The sequence below is a fragment of the Erythrolamprus reginae genome, chromosome Z (assembly GCF_031021105.1).
Source record: "Erythrolamprus reginae isolate rEryReg1 chromosome Z, rEryReg1.hap1, whole genome shotgun sequence".
In the NCBI taxonomy this organism is placed as follows: Eukaryota; Metazoa; Chordata; class Lepidosauria; order Squamata; family Dipsadidae; genus Erythrolamprus; species Erythrolamprus reginae.
Window position 1 is genome coordinate 5,079,825 of NC_091963.1, and position 17,650 is coordinate 5,097,474.

A 17,650-nucleotide genomic window follows, 5' to 3' on the forward strand; every position below is an offset into this window, starting at 1 on the left:
GTTCTCTAATTAAGGGCACAATTAGCACCAGAATTTCCATTGCTAAGCATAAAACACATACTTGTGTTTTACGACCGTGGGGGATTTTTGGCCACAGATGTTACGCCAATCATTCTGTTAAGTGAGTCATACAGTCATTAAGTGAATCTGGTTTCCCCCATTGACTTGGCTGGGAAAGTTGTGAAGAGCAATCACATGACCCTAGAAAGAACCCATCATCATGCATTTTAACATTGTGACCATTGAGGGATGATGTGACAGTCATGTGTGAGGACCAGATATGAGCCCATCCTTTGGGTGGCTTTGTAAATTCCAACAGTCATTAAACGAATCATCGTTAAATCAAGGGCTCCTTGTAGTCACTCTACATTGCAACACAGAGCAATTATACTACTAGTTAGGAAGGCGAGGGGTGTGGAGTTGAGTACATTTGCAAGCGCACGCCCTACACAATATTTAACATGGGATGAGGTGATTCTGTTGTGGATGAGACTTGAAGAAATCTTCCAGCTGGGAGTTGAATCTGAGCGGAGATTTGTACTTTGGCTATTCACATGTTCCGTGTGGATCAACCTTAGCTGCTTGAAGATGTAAGGACTTCAACTCCCAGAATCCCTCTGCTGGCATGCACGGACTTCAACTCCCAGAATCTCTCTGCCAACATGCATGGACTTCACCTCCCAGAATTCCCCAATTTTACTAGCTGGGGAATTCTGGGAATTGAAGTTCACCCACCTTCAAGCGGTCAAGGTTGAAAAACGCTGATCTCAATTAATTCTTAAACATTAAGTTTGTCACTTTGATTCCGGAAGTGGGGGGCATCGTCCATTTGGTCTTCTTCCTCCAAGGAGGCATCATAAATTCATGATTTTTGCTTCGCCATTTCCGGCAAAATTCTGTTTGTACCTTGAAAATAACAATAGCCACCATTACTGGGGGGAAGGATCATTATTTAGAAACATAGAAATATAGAAACATAGAAGACTGACGGCAGAAAAAGACCTCATGGTCCATCTAGTCTGCCCCTACACTAGTTCCTGTATCTTATCCTACAATGGACATATGTTTATTCCAGGCCTGTTTAAATTCAGTTACTGTGAATTTACCAACCACGTCTGCTGGAAGTTTGTTCCAAGCATCTACTACTCTTTCAGTGAAATAATATTTTCTCACATTGCTTTTGATCTTTCCCCCAACTAACTTCAGATTGTGCCCCCTTGTTCTTGTGTTCACTTTCCTATTAAAAACATTTCCCAACATTTGTTGGTTTTATAAGGAAGTCTTTGATTTATGACCACAACTGAGCCAAAAATTTCCATTGTTAAGTGCGTTTTTGCCCCATTTTACGACCTTTCTGGACAAAATTGTTAAGTGAGTCACTGCGGTTGTTAAGTGAATCTGACTTCTCGATTGACTTTCTCCGTCAGGTCGCACATGACCCCAAGACATTGAAACTGTCATGAAAGCATGCCAGTTGTCAAGCAATTGAATTTTGATTGTGTGTGTGGGGGAATGGTGTGGTAGTCACAAGGATTAGTCATAACTGTGAGGACTGGCCATAAGCATCTTTTTTTCAGTGCTGACCATTAAAAAAATTAGTTGTAAGTCAGTGCCTATAACTAGAAATAGATACCAAAATATTGAAATACCGGTAGTCCTCGACTTACAACAGTTCATTTAGTGACCGGTGCTAAAAAATGTGACTTATGACCATTTTTCACACTTACAACCAATGCAGCATCCCCATGGTTACATGATCAGAATTCAGATGCTTGGCAACTGATCCACATTTATGACGGGGTGAATTGTAGTCATAAATTGAGGACTTCCTGTATTATTTATTATTAATTTTATTATTTTTTTATTTATTTATTGTACTTTTATGCTGGCCCCCACCGAGGACTTACAACATATAATGTCCTAAATCCAATTAATTTTAATTAATAATCTAAAACTGTATATTAACTATATATGCCGCCAAACACACCCTTGTGCAGCCTAAAGGAAGAATTTATAATATTTTTTTCCCAATGGATCTGCATTTTCTCAAACCTCTCATACTGTGTTTTTGGTCTTCCTCAAGATTGATTGATTGGTTCATTATGTGTTGAGGAGTCATTTTCCCTTAGCAACCACATAAATAGATTTCCAGCATAACAGCATCATCTGAGAACTACCAAAATTTGCCTCATCCATCTCAAGTTCAGGAAAGAACCACTCAAAAGAGTGGGAGGAAAAACAATATTTCTCAGCCTTGTCAACTTTCCCCAGCTAGTATGCATGGGTTTCAACTCCTGGAATTCCCTAGCCAGCATACAAAGACTTTAATTCCCAGAATTCTCCAGTCAGCCTGCGTGGATTTCAGTTCCCAGAATTCTCCAACCAGCTGTGGACTTTAATTCCCAGAATTCCCTAGCCAATGTTTGTGGACTTCAACTCCCAGAATTCCCTAGCCATCCTGCGTGGACTTTGACTCTCAGAATTCTTCAACCAGCATGCTTGGCTCAGGTCAGTAAGGGGCGAGTACAAGTGCACTAGAGTGCCTTCCGTCCCCTGTCCTATTGCTCTCCTATATCTCCTATACCTTTCTTCTATTCCTATATCTCTTCTTCTATTCTTTCATTGCTATGTTCTATTACTATACCTTCTTTTCTATTATTTCTTAGATGTATTTTACTATGAGTCTCTCCCCTATAACCTTCATCATGTATTTTCGTAGATTTTCACGGGTATATGTATGTAGATTGTTCTGAGTTCGGGTTTTGCCCCGTGTAATATTTTGAGTGTCTATGCGACGTTTCGGTGAATCACATTCACCATCATCAGGCTGAAGTTATAAGCTTCGTGCTGCTGTAAATATAAGTTGCAAACAAACTATATTTACAGCAGCACGAAGCTTATAACTTCAGCCGGATGATGGTGAATGTGATTCACCGAAACGTCGCATAGACACTCAAAATATTACACGGGGCAAAACCCGAACTCAGAACAATCTACATACATACATACATACATACATACATACATACATACATATATATACATACCCACTAAAACTCTCATTGTGTATTGGACTAACTAACTAACTAACTAACTAACTAACTAACTAAATAAATAAATAAATAAATAAATAAATATTTTTTTTTTAAAAACACCTCACTGCATGGGTGGCTAAGGGATTCTGGGAATTGAAGTCCCCACATCTTAAAGTCGTGACTGAGAAACACTGTTTTCTCCTTCTGTTCTGAGTGCCTTTTTAAAAAGACATACAGAAGACGATTTAAAAACAATTAAAGGCAATTTAGTTCTCTCTGGGCTCTCCAAGTCCCTCGAGGCCTTGATCTCTCATCTACCAAGGGAATAGCGCACAACCTCCAGAGGCCTGCGTTGACCTGAGGGAAAAATCAACGGCTTCTCTTGTGAATCCATTGATATCTCTCGACACTGGTTAAGCTCCTTACCTCTTGATTTAGAAAACAGTACAAAATGGCAACGATGAAGCCCTAAACGGAAAAAAACCAGATGTTAGTCAACTTCGCGGCTCATGTCTATGGTTATACAGGTGTTCCTTGAATTAAGACCACACAGAGCCCAAAATATTGGTCACTAAGTGTTGTGGTTGGCTCTGGCCCAGCTCCTGCCCCAGGGAATGTGGAGGTGGATGCAGGGGAAACTTCAACATGTCATAGGTCTGTGTTATTGCCGACAGAGTCAGTTCAGAGTTTAGTTTCCTCGGATGAAGAAGAAGGTGGGAGTGACTCGGAAGAGGGGGGCTTGGCACACAGCCCAGGCAGTCAATCTTCCTTATCTTCCATTGATTCGGATGAAGACGTCTTGGACCCACGCAAGCCCAGAATTATGCGTAGAAGTGACCAAGTGAGGACATATTACAGGAGATAAGAGTGGCCACCTGTGTTTGGGTGGGGCTCCAGTAATTAGGGCTGCTGCTATAAATAGCAGCATGTGGGTTTGGCCGTTGTGGAAGAGTATCTGATCGCAGTTCTTCGGGAATCCTGCCTTGACTTTGTTTGTTGATTTTTCACATCTCTGAAACCAAAGCAGAGCAACGTGTGTGTGTGTGTCACTTCATTGGAAGAAGAAGGGGTGTGAAGTTTCTTCACAGCTGCTAGCTAAGTACTTAATGACTGCTTAAGGGAAATTGTACAGACTACCCAGTTGTTTTGGGACGAGTGCTCTTTGCAATACAAAAACAGTGCTCAGTTTATTTTGAATTTTGGGATAAAGAACATTGTTTTGAATTTTCAAACGTGTGTGTGTGTGTCTGAAATTTGTATCCTTGAATTACCAGGAGGCTCCTACCAGAGAGCCCGGCAGGACACTAAGTGAGACAGAAAGTGAATTTTAAGAGACAAGGGTGGCACAGTGGTTAGAGTGCAGCTAGCTTCAGTAATAAATCTCACCACTGGTTCAAGGTTGACTCAGCCTGCCATCCTTCCGAAGTGGGTCAAATGAGGACCTAGTTTGTTGGGCAACATGCTGACTCTTCGTAAACAGCTTAGAGAGGCCTGTAAAAGCACCGTGAAGCAGTATATAAGTCTAAATGCTATTGCTATGGCTAATTTTGCCCCATTTTCTTACCTCCACTCTCTTAACAAGTGTCATTCATTGTGGTACGTTGAGGATATCATGCTGGGCTGATAAAGCTCATCCTCCCTTTTCCTTTTTGTTTAGATACAATCGTCATCATCATCATCATCATCATCATCATTTTTTAGCAACATTATCCTGCACTTTTATCCCACACAACAAATCTCCTTGTGTTACTTCACCTGAAACGATCCAATGCACAGTTCCCAGTAGAGACGGACGCCCAGGTGGATGTATTCGGGCAGGAAGTTGAAGACGATGTAATGGGTCCCAAACAAGGGAATGAGAAGCAGGGTGGACTTAGAGAGGCGTCTAGGGAAGAAGAAAAAAAGGGGGGGGGGGAGAAGAAAAAGCAAAATTTACAGAACTGAAGGAACTTCAAGTAGCAATGGCCACTAGAGGGCACTGGTGTATTTCTGGTGGAGTCAGCATTGTCTTCTCTCTGAGACTATCACATACTGTACTGATATGTATGTACTGTACTGTACTGTATTTGCCTTTATTGGTTAAAGCAATGTGCTGCTTGGCTTTCTTTTCTTTTCTTTCTTTCTTCCTTCCTTTCTCTCTCTCTCTTCCTCACTCCCCTCCTTCCTCCCCTCTTTCTTTCTTTCTCTTTTCTTTTCCTCTTTCTCTCTCTCTCATCTTCCTTTTTCTTTCTCTCTCTCTTCCTCTCTTTCATTCTTTCTCTCTCCCGCCATCTCATTCTTTCACTCTCTCTCCCTCTCTTTCTTTCTTTCTTTCTCTCTCTCCCCCCTCTTTCTTTCACTCTCCCTCTCCCCCTTCCTTCTTTCTTTCTTTCTCTCCCTCTCCTCCTTCCTTCCTTCCTCTCTTTCTCCTTCTTTCATTCTTTCACACTCTCTCTCCCTCTCTCTTTCTTTCTCTCTCTCTCCCCCTCTCTTTCTTTCACTCTCTCTCTCCTTCTCATTCTTCCTTCCTTCTTTCTTTCTCCTTCTTTCCTTCCTTCCTTTCTCTCTCCTCCCTTCCTTTCTTTCTCTCTCTCTCCCTCACTCTTTCATTCTTTCACTCTCTCTCCCTCCCTTTCTTTCTTTCTCTCTATCTCTCTCGCTTTCTTTCACTCTCTCTCTCCTCCTTCCTTCTTTATTTCTCTCTCTCTCTCCCTCTCCTTCCTTCCTTTCTTCCTTTCCTCCCTCCTTTTCCCTCTCTCTCCCCCTCTTTCTTTCACTCTCCCTCTCCCTCTCCCTTCCTTCCTTCTTTCTCTCTCCCTCTCCTGCTTCCTTCCATTCTCTCTCTCTCCTTCTCTCTTTCATTCTTTCACACACTCTCTCTCTTTCTTTCTCTCTCTCCCCCTCTCTTTCTTTCATTCTCTCTCTCTCCTTCTCATTCTTCCTTCCTTCCTTCCTTCTTTCTTTCTCTTTCCTTCCTTCCTTCCTTCCTCTCTCTCTCCCTCCCTAATTTTTTCACTCTCTCCCTCCCTTTCGTTCTTTCTCTCTATCTCTCTCCTCCTTCCTTCCTTCTTATTTCTTTCTTTCACTCTCCCTCTCCCCCTTCCTTCCTTCTTTCTCTCTCCCTCTCCTCCTTCCTTCCTTTCTCTCTCTCTCCTTCTCTTTCATTCTTTCACACACTCTCTCTCTTTCTTTCTTTCTTTCTTTCTTTCTTTCTCTCTCTCTCTCTCCCCCTCTTTCTTTCATTTTCTCTCTCTCCTTCTCCTTCTTCCTTCCTTCCTTCCTTCTTTCTCTTTCCTTCCTTCCTTCCTTTCTCTCTCTCTCTCCCTCATTCTTTCACTCTCCCTCCCTTTCTTTCTCTCTATGTCTCTCCTCCTTCCTTCTTTCTTTTTATTTATTTCTTTTCTCTCTCCCTCTCCTTCCTTCCTTCCTTTCCTCCCTCCTTCTCCCTCTCTCTCCCCCTCCCTTCCCCTCCAGCCAATCCTTAGATAGCAATGCCCACATTCTTTTATCGTCTCTTCTGTTCGTCATTTTTTTAATTTATTCATATTGCGCACTGAACATTCCTGATTGCTCCAAACTACAATTTGAACAAAAACATGCATAGTAACATCAAATCAAGTGGAAAATATGTAAATTTCACTTTTCTTCCCAATTTTCTTGTTAGCACAGAGAGAAACATTTTTTTCAACCTGCTTTATAGCTGCTCCCCCACTGTCTTACCTGTATTGAAATGTGTTGTTCAAACTGATGTTTTTGGAATTTAGTTTTTTCAGCAGGATTTGGATAGTATTGATGAAAAGAGCGAAATTGACCTGTTGGTATGGAAGAAACAGAGAAAAAGATAACGTGCTGATTGTGGAAAGAAGAGATGAAACTTCTTTTCTCAAATTTGGTAACTTTGACAGACACTGGACTTCAACTCCCAGAATTCCCCAGTCAAAATGGCTGGCAGAAGAATTCTGGGAGTTGAAGTCCACATTAAGATATGGACTTCTAGGCAGAGTGAAATAACAGTGATAAATACAGTGGTACCTCTACTTAAGAACGCCTCTACTTAAGAACTTTTCTAGATAAGAACCAGGTGTTCAAGATTTTTTTGCCTCTTCTCAAGAACCATTTTACACTTACAAACCCGAGCATCCAAAACTATAACTGGAAAAGGTGGGGAGAAGCCTCCGTGGGTAGTGATGGGCGAACCCAACGGTGTTTGGGTTCGGTGGGTTCGGACGAACTTCACGCAAAGTTCGGCCGAACACGAAACCGAAACCGAATGGTCCGTGGCGTCAAAGCTCTGCCCCTGGAATTCCATCGTTTTTTATTTTTACAGATTTTAAATTTTTATTTATTTTAATTTTTACGAAAAAGGACACCGCAGCGGCATCGCAAGCAAAGGGAGGTCCTTTTGCATGAAAGGACTTCCCTTTGCTTGTGGTGCTGCTGTGGCGTCCTTTCATGTAAAAATAAAAAAAATATTTTACATGAAAAGACCTCCCTTTGCTTGTGGCGCCGCAAGCAAAAGGAGCTGTGGAATCCCACAAAGAGATTCCAGGGGCGGAGCTTTGACGTCACGTATACTGGCAGGTTGCTAAGCCCAACAAGGTGATCACTTCCTGGATTCCGGGGGTGGTACTAGAATAATGGAGGGAGGATGGAATCCAAGAAGTGATCACCTTGGCATGCTTAGCAACCTGCCAGTATAGGTAACGTCAAAGCTCCGCCCCTGGAATCCCATCGCTTTTTATTTTTACGGATTTTTTTTTAAATTTATTTTTATTTTTACAAAAAAAGAGCCGTAGCGGCGCCGCAAGCAGAGAGGTCCTTTCACGTAAAAATACAAAAAAATATTTTAATGTGAAAAGACCTCCCTTTGCTTGCGGTGCTGCTGCGGCGTCCTTTCATGTAAAAATTAAAAAAAATATTTCTACATGAAAGGACCTCCCTTTGCTTGCGGCTCGGCAAGCAAAAGGAGCTGGGGAATCCCACGAAGAGATTCCGGGGGCGGAGCTTTGACGTCACGTATACCGGCAGGTTGCTAAGCACAACAAGGTGATCACCTCCTGGATTCTGGGGGCGGCACTAGAATAATGGAGGGAGGATTCTAATAAATACTAGAGTTCTCCCTGGGGTTGTGGGTTCAAATCCCATGGTCAGCTGGGTGCAGGGGCCTTGGTTCTGTCTGTTTTGATGGTGTATATAGAGATTTGAGCTCTTTAAGAAGATGACCCTTCAGGGGGCCATATACAATATAGATAACATTGTGATGCATTGTATATCCCCCTCTGCGGGGGCCTCTTACAAAAAGAAAAAAGTCAAATATCCATATACACCATCAGGATAGACATAACTACCTGAGGCCCAGGCTTCATCTAGTGAGGGCAACATTTATCTCCAGTCCTGACCAGGATTAGAAATCGGCACCACGGGGAGGAGTAGCAGCTTCAACTACTCGCCATGGCCACACAATGACAAATGTGTGGCAGCCCGAGCGGGGACTTTCCTGGGTGTGGATGAGAGGCGGCCTGCTATTGGTGCATTGCTAGTGGCCGAGATGAATCCTAGAAGGTGATTGGTCAGTGAGCATTCCCTGTGCCTCCACTCTTCCTGTAGCTGATAGCTGGCGGGATTGCGAGGGGAATGTTTATGGTCGGATGGAGGCGGCTGGCGGTGGGCCAGATAAATGACCTCCGCAGGCCGTATCCGGCACAGGGGGCACAGTTTGGGGACCCATGTTTAATTTCCCCATGGCACACCTGACCATGTTTCACAGCACACTAATGTGCTGTGGCACATTGGTTGAAAAGCACTGCTCTAAAAGACAAGGTTGTGGCCGCCATTTTGACTTTCCTTCACAGAATACTGGACCGTCACCCCCCTATGTCCTTTGTTTGTATACAGTGGTACTTCGGTTCTCGAACGCCTTGGTTCTCGTACATTTCGGATACCAAACAAATTTTTTGGCAAAAATTTGCTTCGGTATCTGAACAAAAATTCGAATACCGAACAGCCACAGAAAATTTTGTTTATTATCCGAAATGCTACAAGATCTGAGGGGACGGGGTGAGACGGAATGGGAGTTGGAATCCGACACGCCCATCCTGGCTGCCCACTTAACAGCCTGCCAGTCTCTAGTCTAAGTGCCGGGAACGTCAGCGGCTTCCCTTTCTCATGTGACGTTCCCGGCGCTGCTGCTGCTCGATGGAAAGCTGCCGCCGCTGCCGCCACCGCCAGGAAGGAGAAAGTTGGTGCAGCTGCCTACAGGTAACAAGACGAACCACTGAGGAAAGGAGCCCCCCCCAAAACTGCCAGTATTGCAGCTGCCCCCACCCTTCCTACAGCTTGGAGTGCTTAGACTATAGAGCTCCTCAGATCTTTATCCCATAGGAAATAAAGGAAATAGGGGCTGGGAACCAATTAAATCCATTTCCATTATTTCCAATGGGATAAATTAATTCGGTATTCGACCAAATCGGTTCTCGACCACACTTCTGGAACGAATGGTGGTCGAGAACCGAGGTACCATTGTATATTGGCAGCAAAACCAGTTGCCATTCCCACCAGTGACATAAAGCAAACTGGGAACCAGATACAGACCGCAACGGACACCATGATGGGGCCTTGGATGACCCACCAGGATGGGGAATCTTCATCTGTATCCCAACACCTTTTAAGAGACAGAGGGAGAGAGAGAGAGAGATGATGGTTAACGCTTGTGTAAACATGTATTTTTATATTAGATTTTCCTCCCTTTTCCTTGGGTTTGTTTTCGGACGGACTGGAGTTTTTCTGAGGACATCACATCGGAGGGAGCAATTGCCGTTCATATTTACACAAATTTGAGGGCATTTGGTATCATTGTAACGAGCAGACCATTGTCACAACCTGATTATATGTGACAACTACCCCTGAGGTGAGTAACTAGAAACATAGAAACATAGAAGTCTGACGGCAGAAAAAGACCTCATGGTCCATCTAGTCTGCCCTTATACTATTTCCTGTATTTTATCTTAGGATGGATATATGTTTATCCCAGGCATGTTTAAATTCAGTTCCTGTGCATTTATCTACCACGTCTGCTGGAAGTTTGTTCCAAGGATCTACTACTCTTTCAGTAAAATAATATTTTCTCATGTTGCTTTTGATCTTTCCCCCAACTGACTTCAGATTGTGTCCCCTAGATGATGCAATCTTACAACTAAGGAGAAATTTCGTAACAGCGAGAGCAATTCATCAGTGGAACGTTTTTTTCCTCCAGAAGTGGTGGGTGGATTCATCGCAGGAGGTTTTTAAACAAGAGGCTGGACAGTTGTTTGTCTGAAATGGCATAGGGCAGTGATGGCCTATGAACCCTTTTTTGGTTCACGTGCCAAAAGAGGGTGTGTGGGTTTGCTAGCATGCACCCCTGCCCCACTGAACAAACAAAACGCACTTCCGGTTTGCCGTTGTGACTTTTTTCTAAATCTACACTTCTATTTCTACTAGTTTTTCTCATCATTCCTATCATTTATTTATTATTTAGATTTGTATGCCGCCCCTCTCCGCACTCATCCTTTTCCTCCCACTTAGGACTGTGTGAATGTAACTTGTTGCTTGTAGCCTAAGATTTTTATTAATATTGATTGTTTCTTCGTTGCTTATTTGACCCCTATGACAATCATTAAGTGTTGTACCACATGATTCTTGACAAATGTATCCTTTTCTTTTATGTACGCTGAGAGCATCTGCACCAAGACAAATTCCTTGTGTGTCCAATCACACTTGGCCAATAAAATTCTATTCTATTCTATGCTGTTTTTTTGCACTCGGGAGGGTTCAGGGAGGCTTCCTGAAGCTCCGGGTGCCAAAAACAGCACAACGGGCATACTAGAAGTTCAGAAAAATGGATTTCCAGTTTCCCCGTAGTGGTGTTTTTTGCACTCCGGGGCTCCAGGAAGCTTCCGTGAACCCTCCCGAGTGCAAAAAACAGCACAACGGCAAACTGGAAGTGGTTTTTCTGAACTTCTGGTTTATCCATTGGGCGATTATTATTATTTTTGCCTCCAGAGCTTCAGGGAAGGTTCCTGAAGCATCCAGAGGGCGAAATGGCCTTCCCCAAGGCCGAAAATCAGCTGACCAGCGCGCTAGAGCTGACACAGGGCAAAGTCTTGCATGCCCTCCGATGGGGCTCCATGTGCCACGCGTGCCATAGGTTTGCCATCAGTGGCATAGGGTCATGGTAGCGAAACTTTTCAGCACAGAGTTCCAAAAAGGGAACGTGTGCACACATGCGCACACTCATTGGGGCTGCAACCCAGAAGAGGATCTTTCTTTCTTTCCTCCCTCCCTCTCTCATTCCTCCCTCTCTTCTTTTTCTCTTACTAACTCCCTCCCTTCCTTTTCTTTTTCTCTTATTCCCTTCCTTTCTTCCCTCCCTTTTCCCTTTCCCCTTTTTCCTTCCTTCCTTCCTTCCTTCCTTCCTTCCTTCCACTCTCCCTCTCTCCTTTCCTTTCTTCCCTCCCTCCTTCCACATTCCTTTCCTTCACAAAGTGTTTATTCCACTTAGTTGCATATCCTTGCATATATGGTCATCGGAGTCAAATGTTCACACTCTGAGCATTGGGAGCAATCTGGCCACGTTGACTGCTGGCACCCCCTTCTGGCGATGCAAAGAATTGCATGTTTGAAATAACTGATATAAGTTCCCTCTTGCCCCCACATCCCCCGCAAATTCCTTCTCTTTCCCTCCTGCCCGATTTCCTCCCCCCGTCCCCCGGGCCAACTGCAACCAATAAAAAATGCCTAAGCTTCCATTCGAAACAACATAAAACCAACAGATGGCGCTACAGATGACAGGAACATCTTTTTCCTGCCATCTTGATTTTGGAACACAGCCGTAGTGGGTTGCTAGCACTACAGTAGGGGACGCTTTCTCTCTCTTGTTTCTTCAATTTTTTTGTATTTTTGCTTTGTGCGCTCACGAGGGGATATGTGTGTGTGAGAGAGATTTTGGCGATTTTTTGCTTCTGCGCATGCACGAAAGCAAAAAAACCCCACCAAAATCTCATACGCACATCCCCTCATGAGATTTCAGTGCGTTCTTGCTTCCTGCGCATGTGCAGAAGCAAAAACACGCTGGGACATGCATGCATAGCACATGTAAAAGAAACTGAAGCTATGCGCTCAGCGCACTGGTAGCGGTGGCAACGGCAATCCACCCCTGGAACACAGGGATAGTCCTCAGCTTACAACAACAATTGTGCTCAAACTTTCCACGGCCAAATGAGACATTTGCTCAATGAGTCTTGTCCCAGTTTATGACCTGTCTTGCTGTTAAGTGAATCACTGTAGTTGTTTAGTGAGACACACGGTCATGAAGTGAATCTGGCTTCCACATCAGACGGTTGCAAAAATGGATCGTGGGACTACGGGACTGTGCAACCATGGTTAATATGAGATACAGTGGCCAAGAGCCTGAATTTTGATGCATGTAACTAACCATGGAAGTGTCACAGTGGTCTGAAGTGTGAAAAACAGTCATAAGACACTTTTTTATAGTGCCATTATAACTTTGAACAGTCATGGTTGTAATTCAAGGACTCTGTAGTGGGGTGCCTTGACACCCCTTCGATTCTGGCCAGTATCCTGGCAGACGTAACTTAAAGCCACCCCTCACTTAAACCCCCCAATCCACATACATACACACAGATGTCTTTCTTTCTTTCTTTCTTTCTTTCTTTCTTTCTCTTTCTTTCTTTCTTTCTTCCTTCCTTTTTCTTTCTTTCTTTCTTCCTTTTTCTTTCTTTCTTTCTTCCTTTTTCTTTCTTTTTCCTTCTCTTTGCTTCTTTCTTCCTGTATCTTTTTCCTTTCTTTCTCTTTTTTGTTCTTTCTTTTTCTCTTTCTTCTTTCTTTCCTTCCTTCCTTTTTTCTCTTTCTTTTTTCTTTCTTTCTCCCTTTCTTTTCTCTCTCTCTTTATTTATTTATTTCTCCCTTTCTTTCTTTCTTTCTTTCTTCCTTCCCTTTTCTTTCTTTTTCCTTCTCTTTGCTTCTTTCTTTCCATCTCTTTCTTTTTTCTTTCTTTTTCTCTTTTTTGTTCTTTCTTTTTCTCTTTCTCTCTCTCTTCTTTCTTTCCTTCCTTCCCTTTTCCTTTCTCTCTTTCTATTTTTCCTTTCTTTCTTCTTTCTCCATTTCTATTCTCTCTCTCACACACATTGTTTTTCTTTCTCTTTCTCTCCTTCTTTCTCTCCTTCTTTCTTTCTCTCTCTCTTTCTTTCTTTCTGAGGTTAATGGGGGGGAGGATTAGAAGCAACATGAGAAAATATTATTTGACTGAAAGAGTAGTAGAGGCTTAGAACAAACTTCCAGCAGACGTGGTTGGTAAATCCACAGGAACTGAATTTAAACATGCCTGGGATAAACATATATCTATTGCTAAGATAAAAGACAGGAAATGGTATAAGGGCAGACTAGATGGACCATGAGGTCTTTTTCTGCCATCAGTCTTCTATATTTCTATCTGATGCCTGGCACAGTAGTGGGTTGTTACTGGTTTTCTTTCTTTTTCCTTCTCTTTGCTTCTTTCTTTCCATCTCTTTCTTTTTTCTTTCTTTTTCTCTTTTTTGTTCTTTCTTTTTCTCTTTCTCTCTCTCTTCTTTCTTTCCTTCCTTCCCTTTTCCTTTCTCTCTTTCTATTTTTCCTTTCTTTCTTCTTTCTCCATTTCTATTCTCTCTCTCACACACATTGTTTTTCTTTCTCTTTCTCTCCTTCTTTCTCTCCTTCTTTCTTTCTCTCTCTCTTTCTTTCTTTCTGAGGTTAATGGGGGGGAGGATTAGAAGCAACATGAGAAAATATTATTTGACTGAAAGAGTAGTAGAGGCTTAGAACAAACTTCCAGCAGACGTGGTTGGTAAATCCACAGGAACTGAATTTAAACATGCCTGGGATAAACATATATCTATTGCTAAGATAAAAGACAGGAAATGGTATAAGGGCAGACTAGATGGACCATGAGGTCTTTTTCTGCCATCAGTCTTCTATATTTCTATCTGATGCCTGGCACAGTAGTGGGTTGTTACTGGTTTTCTTTCTTTTTCCTTCTCTTTGCTTCTTTCTTTCCATCTCTTTCTTTTTTCTTTCTTTTTCTCTTTTTTGTTCTTTCTTTTTCTCTTTCTCTCTCTCTTCTTTCTTTCCTTCCTTCCCTTTTCCTTTCTCTCTTTCTATTTTTCCTTTCTTTCTTCTTTCTCCATTTCTATTCTCTCTCACACACACATTGTTTTTCTTTCTCTTTCTCTCCTTCTTTCTCTCCTTCTTTCTTTCTCTCTCTCTTTCTTTCTTTCTGAGGTTAATGGGGGGGAGGATTAGAAGCAACATGAGAAAATATTATTTGACTGAAAGAGTAGTAGAGGCTTAGAACAAACTTCCAGCAGACGTGGTTGGTAAATCCACAGGAACTGAATTTAAACATGCCTGGGATAAACATATATCTATTGCTAAGATAAAAGACAGGAAATGGTATAAGGGCAGACTAGATGGACCATGAGGTCTTTTTCTGCCATCAGTCTTCTATATTTCTATCTGATGCCTGGCACAGTAGTGGGTTGTTACTGGTTTGCCCTGGTTCAGGCAAACCAGTAGCGGCAGTGGGAAGCCACCCTGACGTCATCAAAAACGCTCTGTCCATGCACAGAAACATTGCCCACACACACCTGCCTGCTCCTGTTCCCAAATTGGTAGCAAAGGTGAGAGAAACCCACTACTGGGCTCCATTTGTACCCACTGTACATGCCTTGCTAGTTTGTTTGGCTATTTATCTACTCCACCTATATTTATATATTCTTCAAAATAATAATAATAATAATAATAATAATAATAATAATAATAATAATAATAATAATAATAATAATAATTTATTAGATTTGTATGCCGCCCCTCTCCGAAGAAATATGTTTAAACTTTTTTTTAAAAAAAATGGGAAGCTGACTTGCTGCAAAGCAAAACACCATCCTCCAGAAAAAAATCATTTATTTCTTTATTTATATTCCATCGTTATTTGTAAAAGTCATTCAAAGCAACAGATATTCCAAATATCCCTCTTCCTCCTCCTCCTCCTCCTATTTTCCCCACCACAGTCTTGTGAGGTAGGCTGGGCTGGGAGAAGAATGACTGGTCCCAAATCAGCCAGTCAGTTGCTAACTCACTGAGCCGTTTCTGAAATTCCCTGCAATCCACCTGTCTTGGAAAAGCAGAAAAGTTATGAGCATAGGACTGTGCATTGCTATGGTGGACAGGGATCCATTTGTCTGCAATTCTTTAAACAAAACATGGCCTTTTTGGAGCCATAAAGAACTGCAAACAGATGCAGCATTCCTTTTCTAGGTGCTCTTAAATATATAAATATACATATACACACAGTGAAGGGCTACCAAAATTTTTACTACCACACTTGGGACATGGTTTATACAAGACACCCTGCATTTTCTTTCAACATATTTCAGTGCAAATTGGGTGCTCTGGGGTGGAGCTCCATTTTCGCTACCCCACTGTCTTGCAGGTCACTGAAGCTGACTGTAGGTCAGTCTGTAGGTCAGCAGTTCAAATCTCATCACCGGCTCAAGGTTGACTCAGCCTTCCATCCTTCCGAGGTGGATAAAATGAGGACCCAGATTGTGGGAGGGGGCAATAGGCTGGCTCTGTTAAAAAGTGCTATTGCTAACATGTTGTAAGCCGCCCTGAGTCTAAGGAGAAGGGCGGCATAAAAATCGAATCAATCAATCAATATATTTATATTTGAATCCAAAATGCAGTGGTACAGTACAAGACAGCCGGTAAAAATACACAATTAAGAAATGCTATTCGAAATAGGTGTTTGGTAAACTTATCTGCAAGTCTTCATAAACATTGTTTTGCAAAAAAAAAGCATTGACAACAATAAATATGCACCAGAATTCAAACACAGGATTCCAACCAGTACCAGTTTGCTACCCAGTACGCGCCACACTTCGCTCAGTTAGTGAAAAGGGAGTTCCGTGCGCAGCTTCGTGTCACTTGCCTGCGCATGCAGTGAGACTTTGCTTCTGAGCATGCACACAGGAAGCGAAATCCCACGAGGACATGCATGTGGGTGAGGTTTTTGGCAACTTTTTACACCAGCACACAAAAACACACACAAACGTTGCAGCAATGTGAGAAAAAGGTCTCGCTTACAAAACATCTTCAAAATACAATTTCAGTAATATCCACAGCAGAGTGAAGCATGTCGGGGCACCTTGAAAGAAACAGAAAAGAGGATTTGTGAATGCATTGAACTCTGCCCAGTTGTTGGCTGGCCACCTGCGGTTCCACAAAATAAACCCTGGATTTTTTTCCGGAAAAAAAGAAAGAGAGAAAAGAAAAAAGGATATTCTACATTTTGCTTTTTACAAATTGCAGCGAAACGTCTCCAGAACTAGCTAGAGCCAAAAATTCAGTTTGTTCATCAAACACAGTTGGCCTTTTACAAAACCCACAGTGGTGGGATTGAAAAAAAATAGCTACCGGTTTGTTGCCCGGTTGCTGAGTGGGCATGGCCATTTACGGGACTGTCTTCTGCCTCAGAAGTCCCGGCAACCAGTTAGGTCACACAAACAATGCCGACTGGTGGGTCGGCGGGGAAGAGCCTTCTCTGTTGTGGCCCCAGTCCTCTGGAACCAAGTTCCCCCGGAAATTCATTAAAAACACATCACTACCAGCCGGCCTGGGGCCGCAAGCGATAGCCTTCACTCCAACCGGTTGTGTGAATGGGGGATGACTGATTGGTTTTATACAGGGTTTTTTTATTTCCCTTAATTTTTTCAATTGTTCGTACTGTTTTTATCTTGTTTATATTTTAATCCTAATTAAATAACAAATAACAAATAATGATGATGATGATGATGATGATCATAATTATAATCATAATAATATTCCTGTAAGCCTTCTTGAGTCTGTGAGGAGATTATAATGATAATTTACAATTTATAATTTTTTATGAATTAGTGGTTTTCTATTTCAGTATTGTTGGGAGTGTTCTTAGAGATCCTAAATTTGGCTCTTTCTTTCTTTCTTTCTTTCCTTCTTTCTTTCCTTCTTTCTTTCTTTCTTTCCTTCCTTCTTTCTTTCTTTCCTTCTTTCTTTTTCTTTCTTTCTTTCCTTCTCCTTTATTTTTTCTTCCTTGCTCTCTCTCTCTCTCTTGTTCTTTCTTTCTTTTTCTCTTCCCCCTCTCTCTTTTGTTTCTTTTTCTTTCTTTTTCTTTCTCTCTCTTTTTCTTTCTTTTTCTTTCTCTCTCTTTTTCTCATTCTTTCTCATTTTCTTTCTCTCCCTCTTTCTCTCTTCTTTCTTTTTTCCTTTTTTCCTTCCTTTTTTCTTTCTTTCTCTTTTTCTTTATCTCTCTTTCTCTCTCTCACCTTCCTTCCTTCCTTCCTTCATTCCCCTCCTCACCCCGCCTCTTCTCTCTTTCTTTCCGTCTCAAGCATCTTACTGCCCATCTCCATCATACACTTTTAACTTGATTGTCTCAGTTGATAATTTCTTGATTAGGAACATCGTTCATCACCGTACAGGCAAACATATTTGAGAATCTGTACCCATTTTCTGCAGATTTGCCTTTAAAAACAAAAATTAAGCTAAGCAGAAGCAAATTAAAATGC

At 42.1% G+C, this 17,650-nt stretch overlaps 1 protein-coding gene across 1 annotated transcript in view; it reads right to left on the minus strand.

Annotated features, from left to right (window-relative positions):
• Positions 1–516: 516 nt before the first annotated feature.
• The window catches only part of GHRHR (growth hormone releasing hormone receptor), a 55,458-nt gene continuing 38,324 nt past the window's right edge, over positions 517–17,650 (minus strand). Inside the window, exons 8-13 of the mRNA XM_070766893.1 lie at positions 16,191–16,251; positions 9,606–9,675; positions 6,735–6,826; positions 4,791–4,920; positions 3,462–3,503; positions 517–906 (exon numbers count right to left, since the gene is read on the minus strand). Coding sequence (XP_070622994.1) covers positions 772–906; positions 3,462–3,503; positions 4,791–4,920; positions 6,735–6,826; positions 9,606–9,675; positions 16,191–16,251 — 530 coding nt within the window. The 3' untranslated portion in view covers positions 517–771. The remainder of the gene's footprint in view (positions 907–3,461; positions 3,504–4,790; positions 4,921–6,734; positions 6,827–9,605; positions 9,676–16,190; positions 16,252–17,650) is intronic.